We start from the raw sequence: 23,410 nt of genomic DNA on the forward strand, positions 1-23,410 counted from the left end.
AGATTCTTCAGTTGGCAATAAAGACATTTATGAAACTCACAATTCCAATTATAGAGGTTGTAAAATCTGCTGTTTTGCTTATATAAAAAACTGCACGACCGATTTTCTATTTTGGTGAGGGTTTAGAATTCAGCTGCACAAGGGGGTTGTTTTTGATCGAGGAGGAAGGAAGAAGGGGTAGTTTTTCCCTATACCCAGGTAACTTTCCTGATTGCGAAAATGCTCTGTTCCTAAAATATTGGAAAAAATTGTTTATAAACAATTTGGAAACTGTGGGCACCATCTGTGTAAAATTAACGTCAAAGATCTCTCTTTGTATGAACGTGGCCTAGACGATTTTATATTCTGCCGCCAAACAGCAGTACTCAGTATTGTTGTGTTCCGGTTTGAAGGGTGAGTGAGCCAGTGTTACTACAGGCACAAGTGACATAACATTTTAGTTCCCAAGGTTGGTGGCGCATTGGCGAAGTAAGGGATGGTTAATATTTTACATTACAGCGCGAATGTCTATGGGCAGTGGTGACCACTTAACATCTGGTGGCTCATTTGCCGGACCGCCTACCGATATAATTTAAAAAAAAATCATATATATACGAACGATCATCACTCTGTTCAACTGAACTGAACTTCCAACTGTTCACCTGATATTAGTGTGACTTTGCCATTCATTCAGTAAGGGTGCGTACGGAGAGAGTACTCCTAATAATTCGAAAAATTAATAATTCCAAATTAAAGTATGGCCCTGGACTTAAATAAGAATTCAGCAATGAAGTAAGGTAAACTACTTGTTGTTCAAGTAATTATTTGAACAAATAGATCACATGAATGTTGTCTATCGTGATATATATGTATTTATGTCAATAAATAAAACCGATGTCACCATTTCGTATTGTAAACTTTAAAATCTATTATTAGTAATAAAATGGACTGTATGGGTGCTACTCAAAATCAGTGACCGTATCAAAGAACACATAATCAGCAAAAAATTCAAAGCATACATGATATGCAGTTCGTAGCTAATCAGATCAGATGTTAACAAACAATTATTAGGAAAAAAAATTGTATGCCAGAGCAAGCTTTTTTAACGATATAAAGACTAAATATATTTTAATATGAATACGAAATAGAGTATTATAAAATTTACACGATTGGAATGTTAAATTTAAAATAAATTGGAATCTTAAACGAATTACTGTATTTGATTAAAAAGTGCTTTTATTCTGTGAATTTAACTTACATTTGTTATCTGTATTCTATATTATTATGTGTTTCAACTTTCAAGTGTCTGATTGTAATTCGTACTCACTGATAATATTCATCAAAAATCATACAAGTTTTATATAACGAGAAAGTGTTATTTTACAAGGCTACATTTACATAGGATTAAAGATTTTTTTAATTATTTGAATATGGCTACAAATAATTATCCTCCGAATACCTCAAACATCCCACCTTGTAATACGAATGATCTTCCACCACCATACTCTGCTGTTGTAGGTAATCCCCAGTATGGTTTTGTTGCACCTCCAGGTGAACAATTTCCTGCCGCGGGTGGTGTCTTTCCGCAACCAAAACAATTCACTCCAGTAGGAGTCTATCCTCATCCAACAGTCTTACCTACCTCTGCTCAACCTCAAACTGATGTTCCGCCTCCGCCTCCTGGTATGTCTGTGCCTGTTGGTGTCGTGATGCCTCCTGCGGTTGGTAGTGAACCCACCACAGTGACTTGCTACAACTGTGGCAAAGTTGTTACAACAAGGGTTACATATACAACAGCTTGGCATACTCATCTCGTAGCTGGTTCAATTTGTGTAATCACTATGTAAGTTAAAATTTATATTTTATAAAATAGTATATAATTTTTATACAACAATTAATAATATGACTTATTATAATTTAACAGGGTTTGTTCATTATGTTGTCTTGGACTCATACCTTATTGCTTCGACACCTTCAAGGATGCTGAACACTACTGCCCCAACTGCAGTACCTTTATTGGTAAAAGCAACAAATGCTAATGAAATATAATTCATTTATATTCTTCCTTATAGAATATTCTAACAATATATTGTACATTTATTTGCACAAACTTCCTTATATGATCTCTTGAATAAAACATAGATTTTTGTCTTAAACAATTGTAAAACCTTTAGTAATGAAACATTCTTATTTGCCATAGTTTTGTAGTTTTTACCAAATTGTAACTTTAAATTTCATTCCTTTTTTAATTAAAAATCACTTTTCGATTACATATTTATCATGGTGCCATTTTTATATTTCAGCAATAACTATAAGTACTAAAAACATTAAGTTGCTATTATATGAATATTTTGTTACAGCAGCAATTTTGTGCCTAAAGATTTGATAATAATATATATTATTTATTATTCTTTATATAAATATTTGGGGTGGTGGCCCTGATAGGTTATAGAATTTTGTTTTCTTATGTGCTTATATATTTTTATTTAAAATTAAGGTAGTTAAATAAGATACTATTTTTGTACCATGCATAAAGATGTAGTTTTTGTACAATTAGCAGCAATGTTACTTATAAAAAGAAGCAATCTTCTGTCTTCCTTTTTTGTTTTATTCATATAAAAATAATTAAATAGCATGAAATTAAACAGAGAAACTTGAAATTGAAAATAAATTTAAACTTCATTCTAAAATTAATATTGAACAAAATGTCATATATTTCATATTTTCCTTATTATTATAAAATTAACTGTGATATTGTTCTGACATGTGTGTACAGTATAGGTAAATCATATTTTTATTCTTTTCTAATAATCATATAATCAATCAATATTTATTTATTCTATTTCCATCATTGAATTCAGTATTGAAAAATTATGTATATTGAAAAAATTTTTTTTGACTTGAAGTTTAATTGATTGTATTAGTAATCTTTAAATCTTCTCGACTAATACACAAAAAAAATGAATTGTTTATAATAAATATACTCCTCAAACCAGGAGAAATTAGAATTCCATAATTTGTGTTAATTTTATAATAATTATAGTATAATTACTGTCATGTTATTTGAATATATTTTAAAATAAGATATTTAAGCTTCAAAATGAGATATTTATAAAAAATCTTTCTCACATTAAATAAAAAATTCAATAAATTTTATGAGTTTGATATCTAGATTTTCATTTAGTTTGAAAGTTGTGCCTTGAACTCAACACTGGAAATGTTGATATAGTTTTATGAAAATACTTTTTCATTTATTTTGTAAGGTCTTTATTATGTAATTAATTAAATATATCCTACAATATTTATTCATTGATAAAAATTGTTTGACATTTAAACAAATTTGTAGTTTTTCTCCATAATATAGTACCTTTCCATTTAATACCTATTGTTTAAAATGTAATATAATTGAAAAATTAGAAACATGATGTTTTTTTTTTAACAACCCACTACAAAAACTTGTACATATTAATCAGAGATGATAAGATAATTTACATCAGTAACTGATAAGCATTCTCGTGTGAAGTACTAAGGATATTGTATGTGTTAGTAAAAAGTAAACTTTTTGTTTTTATTAAATATATTTAAGTGACCAGAAAAAAATATGACAAATGCTGAAACAACACAACAGGTTATAGGAATGGAATCGCTGGGTCCAAGTCGCATCCCTCCACCTCCATATACAGTATCAGATCCCTTGCAACAATCCCCTGTGACTAATCAGCCTGTTAGACATGAAACAATTATTGTACAACAGTTTTTAAAAGATGAACCAATATATGTGAATTGTCCGAGTTGTCATAAGAGGATTTTAACTACAATTAAATTTGTCAATTCCAATAAAACACACTTAGTAGCTGGATTCATATGTGGTTTGACATTGTAAGTATTCAAGTTTAAATAACATATTTGGTTAAATAATTAAAAATTTGGTACTTTTATTATTAACTACTAATTATCATGGTACACTTGAATAATGATGATTCAAAAGACCTTTAAGTAGGGACTTGAATAATGTATATTTTTGGTTCATATTGCAATTTTTTTTCAGTTGGTGTTTACTCTGTTGTCTTGCTACGTTACCTTACATGCTAGCAACATTCAAAACAGCTGATCACTATTGCTCTAATTGCAATTACTACATAGGTAGTTATTCCAAACTTTAAGAATAATATTTTTTTTACAATAAACATATCAAGACTGTATTCAGTAAGGAATATATAATATGTACAAGCTTCTTGTATTTCATTGTATCAGTTCAGTAATAAAATATATATCCATTGCGGTGCTATTGTAAAATTATAAAATAAAGAAATAAGATAGTATTATTTTTTTAATTACATCAACTTTATTCAAACCTTAAAACAAAAATACCTAATTACTATGTGGTACTTGGAGTCTAAAACAGTCTGATGCTATTTTCCATTTACCTTCAACGGCAACAATAAGGAATGTTTGTTGAAATGGTTTTTTAACATCGTCGTTTTGGTATGTGACGTCTCCACAAGCTTGAATAAGGTATGTCAGTTTATTTGCTACTAAATTTTCCGATATCGGTTGGGCGTCTAATGTTTTTAATACGTGATTGCTGGCAGGCAAATCCATGAGAAACTTTTGGATTTTATCATTTCCATTAATTCCATTCCCATTCCAAACCAATAGTCCTGTGTCTAGATACAACTTCGAGGTTAAATGTCTACTATTATCTACTTGTTTGTAGAATACTCTTGTAAATTCTTCTGCGGTTTCGCACGCATTGTCTACATTTTTCAAAGCAACTTCACTGGCCATTCTTAAAAGGATTTATAGTTGAGCTAATTTGCAAAAGTGCAGTGTTTATTATTTTTGCTCTTCAAAATTCATAGAGTGGACAGCGCCAACTGGTGAAATTGTGCAAGTTTAAAAGCAGTAATGGCAGTCTGTGGTGCAAGATTATGAATATGATATACTAATATAATATTTATTTATAATTTTATCAATATGTAAGAGTAAAAAAAGAAAATAATGAACTACAATATTAATTATTAACGACTAAACTCAAACCTGAAACCACTAAAATTAGAGTACAGTACTGTAGTGACAGATTAAAAAACTTAGTTCACAGTTGACACAAAAAGTAACAACGGTACAGTGTTCACAATAATTCACATTCACAAATGTGTTGCAGAATTATCGATAGTTTGATTTGTTAATTCACCTCGAAAACTATTCAGGATATCAGTAGTACTATCTGTTGTATCGTTTTGATCAATACTATCGATAGTATCGACAGCTCTCCGTGAGCACTACTATTGATACGGTGATACTATCGATAATATCGATGATTTTGGACTTTCGATAGTCAGCGAATGAATTTTGAGAAAAGGATAATGGGGAAGTCAAAGTTCTCGATAATGTTTCTTGGATCGAGACCCTGTTGTCATTGAATATTGTTATAATTTTAATACGTATCTTTGGACATCGATGGTCGTATATAATTACATAAATTCTACAAGAAGACACACAATTTGAAACTTGAGTGTATACTTTAATGTTTTTACATAAATCGAAGAAAAAGTACTGAATGTATTAATTTTTATGAACTATTTCCGAGCGCAACTTTATATAAACTTATTAAAATATATTGTCGTTACCTGGCCTATTATATAAATTATCTTCCGAAAGTAATACTATCGAAAAATAACTGGCTATTGACAGCACAAAATTATCGATACTATTGATAGTTTAGGTTAAAAGTATTATTTTTTGTAATACTATCGATAGTATCAATATGATCATGAGGAGCTATCGATAGTATGGATATTTTCGCTTACACCTTAGCTATCGATAGACTATCGATATGCAACACTAATGCACAACCTAAATCGTGTCAGCTATCTTCCATGATCGATCTGTGTTACGATATTGAATATTCTACTAAGCTATCTTACCTGGACTTATCCTAGAATTATCGTACTATTACCATATAAATCACGACAATGCTTATAGCACATTCAAATCATATGAAACGTAACTTGCGAATGCTATATACCTTAAATATTGCACTATTGATAAAAATTGATAAAAAATAAAATATAGTGTAATTTCAGTAGATCAGGATGACAAAATAAATTCTAGCTTGATAATTAATTCTCCAACATATAATAAAATCGTAGCTGATAGAAATCTGTACATGGAAGATATTTGAGAAAAAATATTCCTGGAGGGATTTTTTTTTTGCGTATCTATCGTTTGTTACCGCTAATCTCGGAATCGGCTTAACCGATTTGGATGCGGTTTTCACTGATTTACAGTGTAGTAACCTTGGGGTAACATAAAGCGTTTTATTTGTTTTATTAAAAACAAGATGTTATGGAACCAGGGCTGATGAGGTTAAAATTTAAAACCTTTTTAAAGAGTTCCACTGGTGTTACATCATCCCTTTGCATATGAAAATAAATATACTATAAATTTAAATGGGTACGGCGCAGATGATTTTATGTTTGCACCAACGTTCCTTCTCATTCCAAAAAAAAAAATCGTTTACTTTTAATCGAGTCCAGTGCACACGGTTAGCTTTATGTGGCTCTATCGCGTTTTCGCAACTGCAAAAAAATCTGTGCTTTAATCCCCGACGGCACTACGTGTAATATCGTGTAATATACGTTACGCAGTTAGACAAATACATCATAACTTTTTAATATTACAATATTAAATTATACATTTAAAACGTTCGGTTGTTTGTAGTTTGAGTTTTATTGATGGCAACCCATTCAAATAAGATATCTATAAAAAAAACAAAACATAATCCATTTGGAAATTACAATGCCACGACAAAATCAAAGATACACAGATATGTCTACCATATAATACCCCTATTTTTGAGCCTTAAAATCACGCGAATGGAGTCGCGGGCATCAGCTAGTGTCGCAATAACTTATGATCATCTAATTATTTCTCGTGACAGGATAAAAAAAAAGTACCTACCTATATATATTTGTGCCAGTCTTAAATAGTATGCCAAATAAAATAGAATTAATTAAAGTTTAACAAATTATTGAACAACTAATTACAACAATAATTTTATAAGTACACAATAATGTAAAATAAATTACTTGGCGGTGACTTTCGCCGCCAAGTAAACCCAATAGTGCAAAGCATGTGCTATATGGAAATTATCGTATAATCTGCTTACAAATGAGTGTACTATCGTACATCAGCAGGAATTATTAATCATTTAATTTAATTATTTTACGAACACTGATTTTTTTTCACACTTTCTGTAAAGATAAATCCTTCATTCTAGTTTTTCTGACAGGAATATAGTTATTTTTATATGTTGAAAAGTTTTTTAATTTTTAAATAACTTTTATTATTCTAATAAAATATCCCTTTGGATACCGTAAGCACCGTTAGACTATCCAACAAATGTTATAATAAAACGAATCAAATAATCATAGAAATATTTTATTTGATAATGTCTTTATCTAGTATATGAATTTTCATATAAATTGGCTTATACAATTAAGTTCGTTATTACTACAGCAAATACAATACTCAGGACATTTGACACGACAATTCTTTTATAAATATACGCTTTTTAGTGTTGGCGTTATTTGTAAAATTTGCATGAAATTTAAATCATTAGCTTTAAAAAAATTAGACGTAAGCAGCTAATATTCATTTAAAATTTACGCCAACATTCAACACATCCCACGTCATTGAAGATGTGTGTATCCAACAGATTAAAAAAAATTTACAATTCAATAATAACTTAATCATTAACATGCATTTTATTTCGTTATTACTAGAAATTAAACAGTCAGCTTATCAAATTTAAATCTTATTCTAAGGCACTGACAGAAATGATTATGCACTAGTACAAAAGTTATAAATAATATACCTCTAAATAGTAAATAACATTCCCTTAAATAAATAAAATGCACACACGATTTAGTTTTGCAAATAAAACGAATCTGCCAAATTCAATTATTTTTTTTTCAATATAAAATATATTACTAAAGTTATATTAAAAAGCAACAGGATAATTAAAATAAGACAAAAATATATATCAATTTAACTACATATATACCTAACTATACGTCGTCTTAGATTAATTTGATTAAATGATCACAATAATAAATTTTGAAACGCGATTTAAAGATTGAAAGAAGATAAAACTGATTTCAATAAAATCAAGACGATTATTATTACAGATTTGCAATCATTAGAAAAAAACTAAAAATAGCTACATAATTTTATCACAATTTTCATTTTAAATTCTTGCATAAGTTTGTTCTTATTTTTTAATTGTAAAATATTCTATTGAAACTTTTTAAATTAGTTTTACTATCTTTAAATCACGAGTCGCATTAATGAAACATTCAACAAATTGATAAATCACGATCAGATTGTTGAAGCTACATAATGTTGCATACAATTCTTTAACTAATACAGTCCTAAAAATACGTGACCGACATACACTTTACATCTACTAGGAATAAAAAATTTCATGTCATATTCATAATTTTATGTTAAAGTTATAATAACCAATATGTATCAAAAATTCAAAAAAAAATAAAATAAACTTTATTATTGTAACTAACCAATTTCTGTTATCAATAGAGGTCAATAGTTCATGAATAAACTTTCATTTCAGGCTGAGTAAATAATAATATTAAATATAATAATATCCGAAAGATTCAATTATTACTAATTTAATAAAAGTATCATAATAGGGTTTCTCAAGCTTAGTTTATTGTAATATGTATTATTATCTATCACATGAAATCTTATTATGTAAGAAGATATTATGTGATTTTATATAGACATTATTAACATTTCAGTTGTGATATCATCAGGACTCACCTAATTTGTTACACGTCCATTAATAGCACTCATTCACTGCATGTGTTCCATGTTTTCTTTTATGGATATTTGAGGACGATTTTATAAAAAACAAAAAGTTAGGAACTAAATTAGAAACATTTAGTAAAATTATACTTTTGACGATTGAGCTTTATACAAAGGTGGCATTAATTTTTAAACATCAAGATTTACAATGCAGTACTAACACCTTAACAGTAATTTAAAAATCTGGTCACTTCACCGAACTGTTAGTTTTTAAACCACATACTAAAAAAAGTAAAGTGCCTACTGTACAAAATATTTCAGTTTATCCTACGTTTTCATTTGTTAGGTAATTATCGAAAAACCTTATCGTATAAGCGGCAGTGAAGGCGAGTGCGATTGATGCGCCGGAGTTGCGAGTTGCGCTCCAGAAAAGATTTGTACATTTTCTAATTTTTAATTCTCAACTAGTCCAACCTGTTGTACAAAAAAATGCTTTAATAAATGTTATCCATAATTGTACATTAATAATACTTCAATAAGTTTAAATTAAATGCTAACTGGTTTATTTACATATACATAGAAAACACATAGCCGATTGCAATGATTTTACACAACATTGGTCGAGATTTTTAATAGTTTTTGGTGTTCAGTATCGATTCTAGAAAATGGAGTTTTGAATTCCGGCGAATTTGTTATCAGAATTAATTAATTGGGTGGAATAGTGTTATATTATAAATATTTCATTTAATCGAGAATTTTCGTTTGTTTTTAGAACATAATATAGTAGAACTATTACCAATCAAATGAAATATATCAATCCAAGATTAGTCTATCTTTACTGCTCCTGCCATTCGAATATTATAATATTGTTGTTATAGAAACTAAAAAAAAATTTTTTTAAAGATACTTATTAAATAAACAACAACAATAAATGCAATTAATGTACTAACGTTAAAACCGATTCGACTTTGTGTAAGGTCATGGATGGATTATTGTTATCTATAATAATAATGATAATTGATAAACCTTTGTATAGCAAAGTAGTTTCTCACCTGTATTGGTCCGTTGTGCACATCTGTATCGTGTTTATCAGATAAACCTGCCATTAACCTTTCCTAGAAACAAAGATTTTAAAATAAAAATGATATTAATTTATTTTAAAACAATATTAAATGATTTCGTTAATTTCATATCGTTTGTTACCTCCGTTAGTCTTTCCGCGTCCGCAAAGCTGTTACTGTGATTCTTCGATTGCAACTTCTGTAACTCCGCCTGAAGCGAATCAATTTTATTCTGCATCTAAAATATAAAATAAACGAATTATATTTCTGAAAGTAATGTTGAATGTATAAAAAATAGTTGAGATACCAAAAACGTAATTTCAAGCCGTCACCGATGGTAAAATAACATAAACATATTTAATCCAAAGAGCCGATAGATTGAACGCAGAAACAAGTAACGACGTCACATTATAGTAAGATTTACTTCGATAATCAATATTATGTAATAAATCTTATGAATGGAGTTTATGAAGAGGCGACATAAACACGCAACGTGGACACTAATGTTTGTGCGTTATACCTCTGCCACGATGGTAGGCAACGATTTCTCAATGCAGGAGTATGCAAACGCCAGAGGTTCCTATGTAAAAAAGTATCGTTAGGGCATCAATAGCACTGTGCAATAAGTAAACATTTTCCAATGTAGAACTGATGTTTATGTATCGTTCATACATATGTATTTAATCAATTCATAAACTAAGTATTATTATTGTGAGACAAATATTCCACTGAACATATAACATCAACGCATGGACCCTGACCATTCGAGTCAACGTTTTATGACTTAGTCACGTCAAGGAACTTCCGCAACACCACCATGTTAAAAGATCCCAATGGAATGGATTTATAGCGTTAAGTACAATTCGGTCCCGGACGAACGTTAGTCGCAGCCGCGTCTGCCAGAGTGGTACCTGCAGCATGGTGCTGGAGCGCAGCGTGTCGAGGTCCCGCTGCTTGTCGGCGAGCTGCTGCGCCCAGCGCTGCTCCTCGCGCGTCACGTTCTGCTGCAGCCGACTCAGCACGCCTTCCTGTTCGACACGAAACACTGATAATTTACTTATTCCGGGCTGAGAAACCTGCGAGGCGATCCCGGGGCCTTGCGATATGCAACCGTATGAGCTAAAGTATGAGCCAAAGAGGCAAGTATTAATGTAGGCTGTAGGTTGCATTAGCTGCACAAGTTATATAGTGAAAAAAAACACCCAATATTATTAAACACAGATTTAGATAGTTTAAAATCAAACTCACGGTATCATCAATTATTCTCTTGTACTTGTCGACGAGGCTCTGTAAGTGCTCATTCTGTGCTTCTAAATCTTTAACGCGCGACTCATCCGTCACTTCCACTCTTTCCTTCACTACTTTGACCTCTTTCTTCTTATGCAGCTCACTCTCTACTTGCTTTCTGAAGGTTAATTCTTCTTTCAACTTTTGCTGTAATTCACTTTCAATTCTATTCTTAGCTAACTCTTTCTCTTGTATTTGTTGTTGCAATTTGCTTTCGATTTCCTTTGCTAACAATTCTTTTTCTTGTATTTTTTTCTGCAAGACCGCTTCGAGTTGCTTTCTCTCGTTGTCTTTTTCCGACAGTTTTGAAGCCAGGTCCTGTTCGACTCGTTTCTTCTCAGCTTCCTTCGCTTCGAGTTCTTTTTTGAGGGTGTTTGCAAAAGTTTGCAGCCATTCCATTCCCACCTTGGAAGTAGGATCAATTGTAGGGCATACAGATCGCAGGACATTTGCTACTTCATTGAAATGTTGCGCCTCGGCTCTCGTCACAGCTTCCTGGTAAATTCATTGAAATAAGCTTTTTCTTTAAAATACAACTTATCTAATAAAATATATAATTCGAATTATAAGGTCTGTAGCTACTTGAATACAGATGTAATTAATTTATATTTATAATAATTAGCGAAAATATAATTACAAGTTAGTTAATTGAAGCACAAAAATAATTTAAGTGATATATATTATACATATAGATAATTAAGCGAAGCCGGCCAAAGATTTAATATTTACAATGCTATTGTATAAAAACTCTATTGGAAATCAATTTATGAAGACTGTGAACAAACCAAAAATACAAGTCTAAAAATCAATATAAAGAGTTAGATGAATTTTCCAAATATTACCTTTTAATCTTATACCACTTGTAGAAGTTAAAAAGTATCTAATTATTTACTTTACTTAAATAAATAATGTTTTATAAAGTAAAATACTGTCTAAAACTCTAAGCCAAGATGTGCCGGTTGTTCGTCGACAGTTTTTCACATATTGATTCAAAGAACGAGTACAGCTGGTCAGACTTACGGCGTCTTGGGCCGGCATCGCGGGCGTCGCTCTCGTCGCGAGAGCCTTTTCGGCTGTTTGTAACGCCTCCATTACTTTCCAGTTTTTAGTTCGCAACTCCTGGCAGGAGTCAAAACAAGTTAAAAGAGAAGTGACAGAACAGTCGTTCAAACTGAGTATTTATAGAAGAGTTGTTAGTATTCCATTCAGATTATTTAATCAGTTTCAAAAAGTTAACACGTAAAGTACGCCGATTTCAGAATTATTTAATTAAGGACTTTAAATATCTCTTTTTTTATCTCATCAATCACACGTTTAAAGTAATGTTCTTTGTTACACGCATAATATTTAAAAACTTCAAATGTTTTGATATAATATCTCTTCAGCTTATTAGTTGTAATAGCCTGTAATATGGCGTCTTCACTATGGCCAAATAAAATAGTTTACGGTTCCAATACTTTACTACATATATAACAAAATATTATAAAAAGTGCGTTTAATGTGTTTTAGCAAATATTGATATTGTAGCCGTAAGATATTATAATGTTCAATAGTGAGTTTAGATATTATATATGTGACACGCAGCACACATACACATTGCAATTCTATTAACTGTATGTGAACTTACGTTGTTCTTCTCCCTGTACTGAGCGAGTTGTTCCTGCAGACTCGCCAGCTGTTCTCTTTGCTCTGAACTACTCTTCTGTGCTGATGCAAGTTCATTCCGAAGAGATTCGACTACGCTTTCAACTTTAGCAAGCTCCGCCGCCTGGAGTTTAAATTAATGAGGTTTTATGTCAGTAAACATAACACTAGACTATTACTTACTTTATGAAAAACAAACTTTCCAAAAAACGACCTTGAATAAAATGTTTTTACCTTCTGCCCGTCGGTATTACTAGTAGGAGGCAATCCATTTTGAGCAGGAACTGCTTTTAGTTGCTTCAGTTCAGCCAACTCAGTCTCACGGGCGGCAAGCTGTTCTCGCAATTGTGCGATCTCTTTTGATAACTGGAATATATAAACAAACATATATTTGGTTTACAAGTTAACAGATCACTGATCAACAATGGAAGAGTGACCTCTAACCTCTTGCTTATCCTTCTCCATGTCTTCTTTAATTTTGTCCGCTGCGCTCTCCGCGGCCTGCGCGCGGCTCGTGACACGCTGCACCTCGTTTTGAGCTTCAGTAAGACCTGTGTACGGAAATTAAGTAAATAATATAGAAATTTTGAAACGGCAACACATTTATAAAACTTTTTAAGTTAGTTGATAATATACCCGCGAGGCGCGCCTGCAGCTGCCGCAGCTCCTGCTGCGCAAGCTGCTCCGCGTGCACGGCGCACTGCCGCTGCTGCTCCAACTCCGCGTATACGCGGTTGGCCTCCTGACGCAGCACAGAGTACGTTTTTGGTTATATTACATTTTGAGGTGGCATTTAACTATTTTTTAAGTCTTTTACCATTGTAAGGAATAATGATAAAATACGTGTTTGTGAGGGAGCGAAATATATGAGAAGCGAACGAAAGTAGACTAATCAATTACAATAATTACAAATGGCGGAGGACGGAAGAAAGACGGAATAAATAGTGGAAAGAGTAAAAAAACGTGTTTTCAAGAGCTGTCTCTGTTTGGCAAGAGCGCTCTTAGCGCACCTGCAGCTGCTGCGCCAGCTCGGCGCCGTGCTGCTGCGCGAGCAGCGCCGCGTCGCGCGCCGCGGCGGCGTCGCAGCGCGCCTGCCCCGCCTCCACCGCGCGCGCGCCCGCCTCCGCCTGCAGCGCGCCCAGCTGCACCACCAGCGCCGCCTCCGCCTGCCGACGGCCTCTGCGTTACACTCTGCGGCGTTTAGTGGCCCGCGTGGACGAGGACGAGAGCTCACCTCCGATAGCCTCTGGATGTGCATCTCCATCTGGACGCGTTGCGCCTGCGCCTCGCTTTCCTCGCTCAGCTTGGACTGGAGCTGGAACAGGAACGATCCGATCGTGAGCATCGATTCCGCGGCGGAGGTGACGCGCGAGGGGGGCGGGTGGTCACCATGAGCTTGTCCTGCGCGAGCGCGTGGTTGTCGTCGAGGAGGCGCTGCAGGCGCGCCTGCAGGGTGTGCTGCTCGGCGCGCGCGGCGGCGGCGGCCTGCTCGGCGGCGCGGCCGGCGGCCGAGGCGCGCCCGCGCTCCGCGTTGAGGTTCGTCCTGCGCGTGGAACGTCGAAACTTATACGATTGTCAATATACATTTTTCAACAGCTTTTCCCACGGTAAATATGTAAGTATATATGTATGTATCGATAAATATATAACAAGAAACTACGTATCACACTATTACATAAACAAATGATTTCCAAATGCAATGTCATAACCGACATAAGATGTAGTAATCAATTAAATATGAGTTAGATGAACTTAGTAGCAATGTTATGCAGTATACGTTTGCTCGCGTAAGATAACAGACACGCGGCTTCGCTCCGACAAGAGAGTACTCTCACTACACCCTCGTTAAGAGCTCGCATATCACTCGAATGCGCTCACCTGAGCTCCTTCAATTTAGCGTGCAGCGCTTGAGAGGCTTCAATTTCATCAGCGAGGGCCTTTTCTTTATCCGCTAACTGTTTTTTTAATTTCTGCATTGGATCGTTTGGACCCTAAAACAATAAATTTTATTATTTATATAATAGTATTATCAATGCAGTATTTACATATAGTATTGAAATTATGTTGATCCGACTATAAAAGTAGCAACCTCTAAATGTCTAAAGGCCTCATTAAGAAGAGAGGGCTTAGAGTTTACAATACTGCACTGTTTCATGCGGATTGTTGGATAGCGCTCGTGGCGTATAATTATCCGAAACGTGCTCGTTTCAAGATACTAAACAGATAAAATGATAAACATAAATAAAGCATATAATAACGCCGGGTTTGGACGTGCGTACGTGCGTCCATCTTAGAATGTTTATAGATTGCAAAACTGGATGTTTTATAAACTAAAGTTTAAATTTATAAATGATCTCAGATTACCTACATGTCACTGTTTTGAATTGGTAATAAACAACAGATCAATATGTAACAGTTGTATTATAAACATTTTAATATCAAAATAAAAGATAAACAGAAATGTAGCTGTCAGTACAAAAATTAACGAATTATTTATAAAGGGATGATAGATCGACTTTTAGATAGAGAACTATTTACATTTTACAAAGGATATGATATATCATTAGGATAACTAAGTCACTGTGACTTATTCATGTAATCATTGTATTGACTCAGATTATATTAATACAAGATCAACAATACTGGCATAATAAACGTATTACAAATATTCGTTATATAACATTGTTTTAAAATGGCGTTGCAGGGTATTTTACTTTAGATTAAATTCACTTAGATAAGCAACGTATATGTAAGTACAAAATGAAAATATACTATTACTATGCATGAATACACATCCAGGTAGACTACAGTTAAAACTTTATCGATAAAAATTTGAACATTTATCGACGGGGACATATTTTTTTTTTATAACTGTGTGTTTGGGCGTAACGCGCTAAGCTGAGATTATAACTAGAAATGGAGATTGACATCAAGCAAATGGGATGAGAGCCTGGTCCATGAATTAATCGAAAAAATGTCAAAAATCAGTTTCGGTAGAGGTCGCGAGTGTTGCACGCACCTCGGTCCACTCGGAGTGCTCGGGCAGCTGGTCGTGGTGCTTGTTGAGCAGCGCGTCGGTGAGCACCTGGATGTCGGTGCGGGACAGCGCCGCCTCGCGGACCACGCGCACCAGCTCGCTCGCCGACACGCCGCCGCCGTCGCCGCCTGCCGACCGGACCACGATCATTTCACCCACTCGGTACGCACGCTTTGCGCTTCATTGAACGGGCAAGTAGGGATGCCTATTCCGCATATTTTTTGTGGACACTCTTCTAGGTGAGCATCGTTTTAATATGACCTGACTGATTCATATATTTAATAGGTGTGTCTTCTATCATTATCTTACAGGGTTAAATAAACAATACTTGTAAATATATGGCTCAATTGATTTGGCTTAAATTTTGTATTGAGATTAGGTGTTGCTAATAAGTTTATCTATATGGAAGTCTTTCCCGAAAGAACAAAATATTTTTTTAAAACTTTGTGATTAGAGACGAGAGTAAGTCAGAGAGTTTGTCAGTAAGTAGGTATTCGTTGAAAAATCTCAAAGCAGCATTAAAACAGTTGGTGATTCTGTTTTGCGATTTTGAACCTAAAAACGTAGTCAATTAACTTTACGATTAAGTTTAGTTGCCAATATACATTTGCGAAGGAAAGACGTGTTTCTCTAACTGATCCGCCGGCACAAACCAAACTGAACCTTACGACCTTACCAACAGTTTAAACAGCTCTAAAATAAAGCGTAAGCGTACGGATAAAATTGCTTCTTATCAGTCAAGTATAGCGAAAAATTAGGAGGAAACAGACGAATTATCATAACTAATTATAAACATTGTCGCACTGTGTGCACAGTTGGTTGATTTCAAATAAGATGTTATTTCTACTTTCATTATCATTCAATTACTTTTAGTGCTGTACAAATACATGAAAAACGTCATTTAATAGTTTGTAAGCTACATTTCATAATTATTAAAATACTGCTGTTACCGCTTGGCCAACGGAATTAAACGAACGGGAGCCTAATCTTTGCTCTCCGTGTTAATAACATAAGTATCCCTATATGTAATTCCGAATCCTGCAAAATATATGAATCATTTTACGGACGAGGTAGTATAATTGTGGAATGAATTGGCTATCCATTCATCCATGTACATAAATAATACAGGCACTTGCCGATGTGTGCCGCAATCATCTTTGTGTGGGTTTGTGTGTTGTTCAATTAAAACATGTATTATTATTATCTTATAAGATACCATGTTCCTCACTCGCATTGTCACTCATTAGTCATGTTACCAGATTATGTTTCATTTTAAACCACTTACAGTATTTAAATATACGACTTGTCATAAAATGTAATGTTTGTGTTGTTATTTTTCTACGTGTTTGTAGTGTATTTTAAACATAAAAAAATATGTTTTGGTATTCATTATAAATTATTACAGATCATTCATTCGATTCAGTTAAACTCTGTAAAGTCGTTTTAGTGATTACATAGTTTCTGTCGTAAATTACCTACAATAGGTAGTCGCAGTTGTGTCGAATAAATATAAACAAATAGGCATTGCAACAAATAGTGAGGGTGAACTCGTAACATACTTACATTTAATACTACGTAAAATTTTCGAGAATTTTAAATTAAAGATAAAGCAACATCAGATTAAAACTTTAGACAATCTGTGCGATAAAATCAAATCAAAGATAATAAAATTCGAATAATTATTTTATGTACGAAATATATACCTATATTTATTTCTACTATCTTCGTACCTTATCACTACTAATTATTTAAAAATAGCACTTAGCACTTGTTTAGATATCCTAAGATTGCAACATATAAAGTCTTAAAATAAAATGGTTCATGGATCTTCCGATTTTTTATTAACTTCTTAGTGTAGTATGCACTGGTTATTTACCTGTGAATTACGGACGGTTGAACTCTAACCGGTCTCTAATTGTCACTACATATATTGTAATACACACGAGTACAGCCAGTATAAATTGTGTAAAAAGAATGTACCAATTACCTTACTAAAAACGTATAATTTTTGTATCTTTTTAAATTGTTCCGTGGATAATTTGCATGAATAAATAGAACCATGTTATATTTTATGGCTCAATTCAGAAATAGGACCACATAATAATGGTATGAGACAAAATCACAGAGACAGTATTACTCTGTCACTATTTACTTAGCAATGTTTGTCAGCTCAGTGTAAATAAAGACTCGGGTGGAATGTTTACGTTTCACCAGCACATATACCGAGCAAATTATGATTTAACCAGAATTCTAAGTTAAAAAATTGTTTTTATTTTAATATTTTTACGTTACAAATCAAAATATACTAGTGTTACATAGTTGGAGAGTTTGGATCTTAGGAATTATTAGTCTGACTGTTATAAAGTAATATCCCTTTTTATTCAGAAGGCGATACAATCTGTCTTTGTACATTGTACTTCATATACTTACATAGTACCAGTCCAACCATGACAAAACCAAAAAAAAAAAACCAAATAAACAACATTTGACAGCAAATTGACGCGATATCATTGGTCGAGAGCTTGATTAATCTATGATATTCACTGTGGATTTGCGATAAAATTGCGTTTTGAACGTCGACGAAACTTTTATCGGAATTTTGGAAATTAAATTCGAGTGGAAATAAGTAGTTAAGTGCAATAGTATTGTATTATAAATAAAGATATATTAATCATAAACTATTAGTAGCTGAGTTATTAGCAAATCAAAATTAGCAAAATGAAATACGCAAATCTAAGGTTTGTTTATCTTTTTTCCTACTTCCATTGGAATAGGCTATATGTGTATGTACTGACACGGATATTCATTAAATTCAAGTGTGAGGCTAGTAATTAATGTTTGTCTGTAATTAGCAATACCAAGTTTTATTAATGTTGACATTTACTAAAATAGTGTAGTATGTATATGCTGTATGTGTATGTATGTATATACTTTTCCACAATATTTTACCAATATATATTTAATTTTTCTGTATTCCCATTTGGTTCATAACAAATTCCAAAAAATATTATGATTTTATTTTTAATTCAACTTTAATTCTAATGGAACTAAGCATTTTTATGTGTATACGCACACACATGTACCTAAATACTGTGAAAAAATCGGTCGAACATGTATAAAGTGACTCACCAATAATCGCGAGCATGTTCTGCTCGGTCTTCTTCTTCTTGCCCTTGGCGGGCGGGGAGGGCGCGGGCGCGGGGGCGGCGGGGGCGGCGGGTGCGGGTGCGGGTGCGGGCGCGGGGGGCGCGGGCGCGGCGGCCGGGAGCGCGTTCCGCAGCAACTTGTCCGTGGTGAGCTCGCTCGGCTGCGGAACGTTCAGCGGTGGCACCACCTCCTCACCTGCCGTTTCGCTGGCCACCTTCTTTTCTAACTTTTTAACTGAAATATTTACAACTTACTAAGATTATTTAACTACACTGGCATGCTGCCCGAGATTTTAAAATTTAAAAATTTAAAAAAGAGAAAAAAAAAAAGCAATTGATCTGTTTGTAATAAGCAAAAAAAACTTTATCCTTAACATTTAACACAGAGTCTGCGTCGTAAAATATAACGGTAGAAGGATGATAATCTTTTAAAATCGAGTTTAGAATATGAGCAAATAGCAAACCTTTGCGTTGTTCGAGAGGCGCATCACCGTTGTTTGGTCGATCGCGTGTAATTTCCTCCTTCACGGAATCCTGACTCTGTTTCGGAGCAGCTTTACCGCTCTTCACTTGTTTCGAAACTTTATGTTCCTTCTTTTCTGCTACCTCCTCCTTCTTCTCCGCGACCTGTTTATCATACATATAAAATATTTATAATGTATGTATTCTTTCTATGAATATGTTCATTTAATTTATCGATAGTCATAAGTACCGTTTAGTTGGATTAAAAAATAAAACTGGCAACAAAAAAAATACATAACAAATATGGCCAACATTAATAGAAAGTTCCACCAAACACCACAAAAGTTGATAAGACTTTTTGGTAACATATACCTACGTACATTTAACAGAAAAAAATGCAAATAATTTTAATAAAAATAAAAACGTAAACTTTCCATGCAAAAATATAACGCTCCCTTTAACCAAACACAAATTATACATGATGATTATATTTTTATTTACAAAGCATAAAGACAAAACACGAAGGCAATAATCACAACGCCAATATAATGTGACTATAGAAATGATAACAACAATCAAATACGAACGAAATAAAATAAATCTAATTATTATTAAATGACACAAATCTAATTTTTACGAAAACTAAACACAAGTACAATTAAAGTAAACATTACAACAGAACTTAATAAATAACCTACTTATAAGTATACTAATACTAAATAAACTTACATTATATTCTATAATAATAAAAAGGGAAGTTAAATTACAAATCATAAATATAATTATATTGGTTACGCATGCTGTTAATAATCACAAAATTACAAATAAGCTAAATATTTCGTGCACTTTACCACTTCGTCCTATGAACGTCACAAACAAGAAAATAATTTGTTAATCTTCTATTAATTATTACAAAATAAGTTTATCTATCTAAGAAAATCAGATAAATAAAATCAGATTTCATTTTCTTTCTTTTTTCGGATTTTTCTTGATCTTTTTTTTATTTCAACAACTTTATAATTTAATATTTAATACATCATGCCATGATTAGTTTGTATTATAAATAATATTACAAGTCTAACCATGACGTCAAATGCATAAGACGTAAATATTTATTGTTTGTAAAAAAAATGCATTTAATATTGTCTGGTCATTTCTTTTAACGCACCAATCATATATTATATAAATCTTATTTATTTGCATAATAAAGTATTAATCATCGATTGATCAAATGGATTTTTTCGAATCCGTTGAATAAAGTAACATTATATTATGAGTTTTATATTTAATATGAAAAACTGAGACATTATTTTGATAACTGTTTGCTATGTAGATGGCATAAAGTGTTACGTCACTGGTGTCAAGAAACTCACTTTTTCTAGTGTAGCGTGCAATAATTCAAAGTCGTCCTTGGGGTGCATTTCCTCAAAGTGGTTAGAAACCTCCGCGACCGGCGTGGCCGCCGCGCTCGGATCGCTAACACAACTCGGATCCTCTTTGTTAATTAATATCGGCTTTACTTTAGGATCCTTGCCGCGTTTGCGAATCTGTACACACAGTAATTCTACACTAGAAGAACTTCCGCTATTTTTAATAATAATTCTTCACTATTTACAAATCGAGTTTCATACTAACATAACTATATATCAGTAAGTACATTTACAACAGTTGGTGAATTCATAAAAATGGCGTGAGTCATGCACGTCACGATATTTTATATCTATATTCCAGGTATAAAGGCTTTTAGTGCAAACAATTAAATTTCCACATACTACAACATATTTTTCATTATAAAATTTAAACTATTGTTAATATCTAAAGAATTTGTATTAAAGATATTATATGTATAATTAGATATAATAAACCATCTTATCATAGCCAGATGAATAATACAAGCATATATAACGGATGCCTCTGCTATACATGCAAATAGCTGAGACGGGATAATGATTTATCTATAATTTATAATGAGAAGATAAGCTGCAATCTGTGAGCCCAAATAACTTCTGATAATTTAATACATTGAATCCAAGATAAATATTTTATTAATAATATATACTATATAATGTATATAAGAAATTAAATATTGTATAAGAGTGTACCTTGATGTTGGGTGGTGTGTCAGTCGGTAGTTCCACTACAACAGGAGGACTGAATTCAACATGAGGCTTTGTAGGAACTGTATCCTCATCTACTCCACTTTCAGCTGGGGCTTCGCTTTCTGGTTCACTTCCTGTCGCTGCTGTGATATGTTCTTTCTTTTCCTTCTTTGCTAACTATAAATATGTGAACATTGAAAACTACTATACTAATATGAAATTTCTTAAGCAAGTTAACAAGTCCAAATGACATTCTTTTTTAATTTTAATGCATTTTTTACAATTAAAATTAACAAAATAATATATGATTACATATATAATAACAAATATTATATGATAGATAAATGTTCTATTAACAGATCTAGATAACTAAAAAGCCTTCATAAAAGTTTTGTAGTAAATCATAATTTTAATATATGGCAATAAAAAAATTAATACAATTTTGGTGGTTAAAATCAACAGAGTAAAGTATGTTTAGATCTGAATAATGACAAGATATTTATGATAATATATAAATATTACATTTATTATTCTTTACCATAAACAGAGTAGAATTTGAAGCAAATCATTTAAATATAATACCTTCTTGTTAGCTTTTTTGTTGGTCTTTTTAGATTTATTTTTATTTTCAGCTAGTGCAAGCAGTTCATTTGTTGCTCGTCGTTGCTGAGCTATTGCTTCCTCATAGCTAGTTCCAGATGCTGAGAATAGCCCCATGAGAAGAAGCACTGCAGCTCCAGTCACCCCAATCCCACACAGTACTAGCAGGGCCTGCAGCTCCATTGTATTAGCCGCAAGCGCTTATCTAGTGGTAAAGAGCTATTACAGTGATTATCAATTGACTTTGACACAACATTAATTATAAACAATTAATATGATTACACTTTCATTTACAGGTCTGATAATATTCAAATGACCAAACGGTAATAAACTATACAAGTGGTTAATGAACATGTATTTTACAAATTAAATATAATACGAGAATTTTAAAACGCCGACTTTTTTTAAATACACCTGCAGTAATTTTTTTGAATGCGTAGTTGAATTACACCGTTAGCTATATTTTTTAATCATTAACTCTTTCGGTAGCAAGAATTTTAACTGTTTATAAATAAAATATGCATTGCAAAATTATTACATTGTTACATATATATATATATCGGTTTAATTAAAAAGTAACGTAATTGAATGATTATATGTTTTGTAACATTTCGGTTTTGGTATTCGGCATTACTTACCAAAATATTGTGATACAAATTACTTTCTTGCAAAAATTATACGAATTCTTTAAAAAATTCACGGTAACATCTCGCTCAATATGAATACAGACACAGAGAATGACACGTAAGCAATGACACATGTCAAAGGTTATTGACAGTAGACTCGCTGTTTCATTATTTCAGCATTTAGGAATTTAAGAGTAATATTATTTGTAAAGTATTGACATGAATGCCAAGGTATTGTTATATGTTAAAATAAGAATACACAAATTAGTTAAGAATATTAAATATTCTAATTACACTTAAATGAGTGGTAGGATATCTTACCTTTATAGTAACTTGATTAAATGGTTTGATGGATAATTTAATTCTCTTTTTATGCTCATGCGTGTTAACTTTCTTACGAGAGATGCTTTACAAAATAAACAGAAAAAAAGTTAAACTGCAGGCGTACCTAGAATACCGACTACTGACCGACATCGAAGTACCGATTTATAGAACGGGACCGGGGTCCGACAACGACAGCGGATTTGACAATGTTACCATTTGCCAATGTTGTCAATTGCCAAAAATATAATTTAATCATTTTATAAACCAGCATTAAAACCCGTGGCAACCAATAATAATAAAGTAATATAAAATGACG

The 23,410-nt window shown here is 32.6% G+C and overlaps 5 protein-coding genes across 9 annotated transcripts in view; 3 read left to right on the top strand and 2 right to left on the bottom strand.

Annotated features, from left to right (window-relative positions):
* The window catches only part of LOC113399485 (salivary glue protein Sgs-3), a 271,041-nt gene that overhangs the window by 67,382 nt on the left and 180,249 nt on the right, over positions 1 to 23,410 (top strand). The window lies entirely within an intron of this gene.
* Positions 1 to 23,410, top strand: part of LOC113399391 (optic atrophy 3 protein homolog) — an 88,159-nt gene that overhangs the window by 1,480 nt on the left and 63,269 nt on the right. The gene's annotated exons all lie outside the window — the stretch shown is intronic.
* Positions 1,251 to 2,085, top strand: LOC113399318 (lipopolysaccharide-induced tumor necrosis factor-alpha factor homolog). The gene is made up of 2 exons (XM_026638417.2): positions 1,251 to 1,822; positions 1,904 to 2,085. Exons 1-2 carry the CDS (start codon positions 1,410 to 1,412, stop codon positions 2,016 to 2,018), a joined length of 528 nt encoding a protein of 175 aa, XP_026494202.2. The 5' UTR covers positions 1,251 to 1,409; the 3' UTR covers positions 2,019 to 2,085.
* On the bottom strand, positions 4,302 to 4,874 carry LOC113399319 (NTF2-related export protein). Its single transcript, XM_026638418.2, has one exon. The coding sequence runs from the start codon at positions 4,765 to 4,767 to the stop codon at positions 4,351 to 4,353; it is 417 nt and encodes a 138-aa protein (XP_026494203.1). The 5' UTR covers positions 4,768 to 4,874; the 3' UTR covers positions 4,302 to 4,350.
* On the bottom strand, positions 7,407 to 23,300 carry LOC113399313 (calponin homology domain-containing protein DDB_G0272472). 5 transcript variants are annotated; one of them, XM_026638405.2, is made up of 22 exons: positions 23,092 to 23,300; positions 22,127 to 22,349; positions 21,548 to 21,721; positions 20,819 to 20,992; positions 19,448 to 19,610; positions 18,967 to 19,218; positions 15,820 to 15,965; positions 14,679 to 14,791; positions 14,190 to 14,343; positions 14,035 to 14,115; positions 13,811 to 13,966; positions 13,437 to 13,542; positions 13,245 to 13,351; positions 13,035 to 13,166; positions 12,784 to 12,924; positions 12,177 to 12,275; positions 11,118 to 11,651; positions 10,781 to 10,897; positions 10,390 to 10,449; positions 10,012 to 10,107; positions 9,861 to 9,923; positions 7,407 to 9,282 (listed from the first exon to the last, which is right to left on the bottom strand). In XM_026638405.2, the coding sequence occupies exons 2-22, from the start codon at positions 22,325 to 22,327 to the stop codon at positions 9,262 to 9,264; spliced, it is 3,090 nt and encodes a 1,029-aa protein (XP_026494190.2). In that variant the 5' UTR covers positions 22,328 to 22,349; positions 23,092 to 23,300; the 3' UTR covers positions 7,407 to 9,261. The 5 variants fall into 5 exon arrangements, with proteins under 5 accessions (XP_026494190.2, XP_026494191.2, XP_064074029.1 ...); XM_026638406.2 differs by lacking the exon at positions 23,092 to 23,300 and adding an exon at positions 22,783 to 22,919; XM_064217959.1 differs by lacking the exon at positions 20,819 to 20,992.

Source organism: Vanessa tameamea, chromosome 19, assembly GCF_037043105.1.
Source record: "Vanessa tameamea isolate UH-Manoa-2023 chromosome 19, ilVanTame1 primary haplotype, whole genome shotgun sequence".
Classification (NCBI taxonomy): domain Eukaryota; kingdom Metazoa; phylum Arthropoda; class Insecta; order Lepidoptera; family Nymphalidae; genus Vanessa; species Vanessa tameamea.

Excerpts from the sequence above, each read along its gene's own strand:
- LOC113399318 (XM_026638417.2), top strand. The coding sequence starts at position 1,410 with ATGGCTACAAATAATTATCCTCCGAATACCTCAAACATCCCACCTTGT. Across the intron at positions 1,823-1,903 it reads TCAATTTGTGTAATCACTAT|GGTTTGTTCATTATGTTGTC; the intron begins GTAAGTTAAAAT and ends ATAATTTAACAG.
- LOC113399313 (XM_026638405.2), bottom strand. The coding sequence starts at position 22,327 with ATGGAGCTGCAGGCCCTGCTAGTACTGTGTGGGATTGGGGTGACTGGA. Across the intron at positions 21,722-22,126 it reads ACAAAAAAGCTAACAAGAAG|TTAGCAAAGAAGGAAAAGAA; the intron begins GTATTATATTTA and ends ACATATTTATAG. Across the intron at positions 10,450-10,780 it reads GCTCCAGCACCATGCTGCAG|GAACCTCTGGCGTTTGCATA; the intron begins GTACCACTCTGG and ends TTTTTTACATAG.
- LOC113399319 (XM_026638418.2), bottom strand. The coding sequence starts at position 4,767 with ATGGCCAGTGAAGTTGCTTTGAAAAATGTAGACAATGCGTGCGAAACC.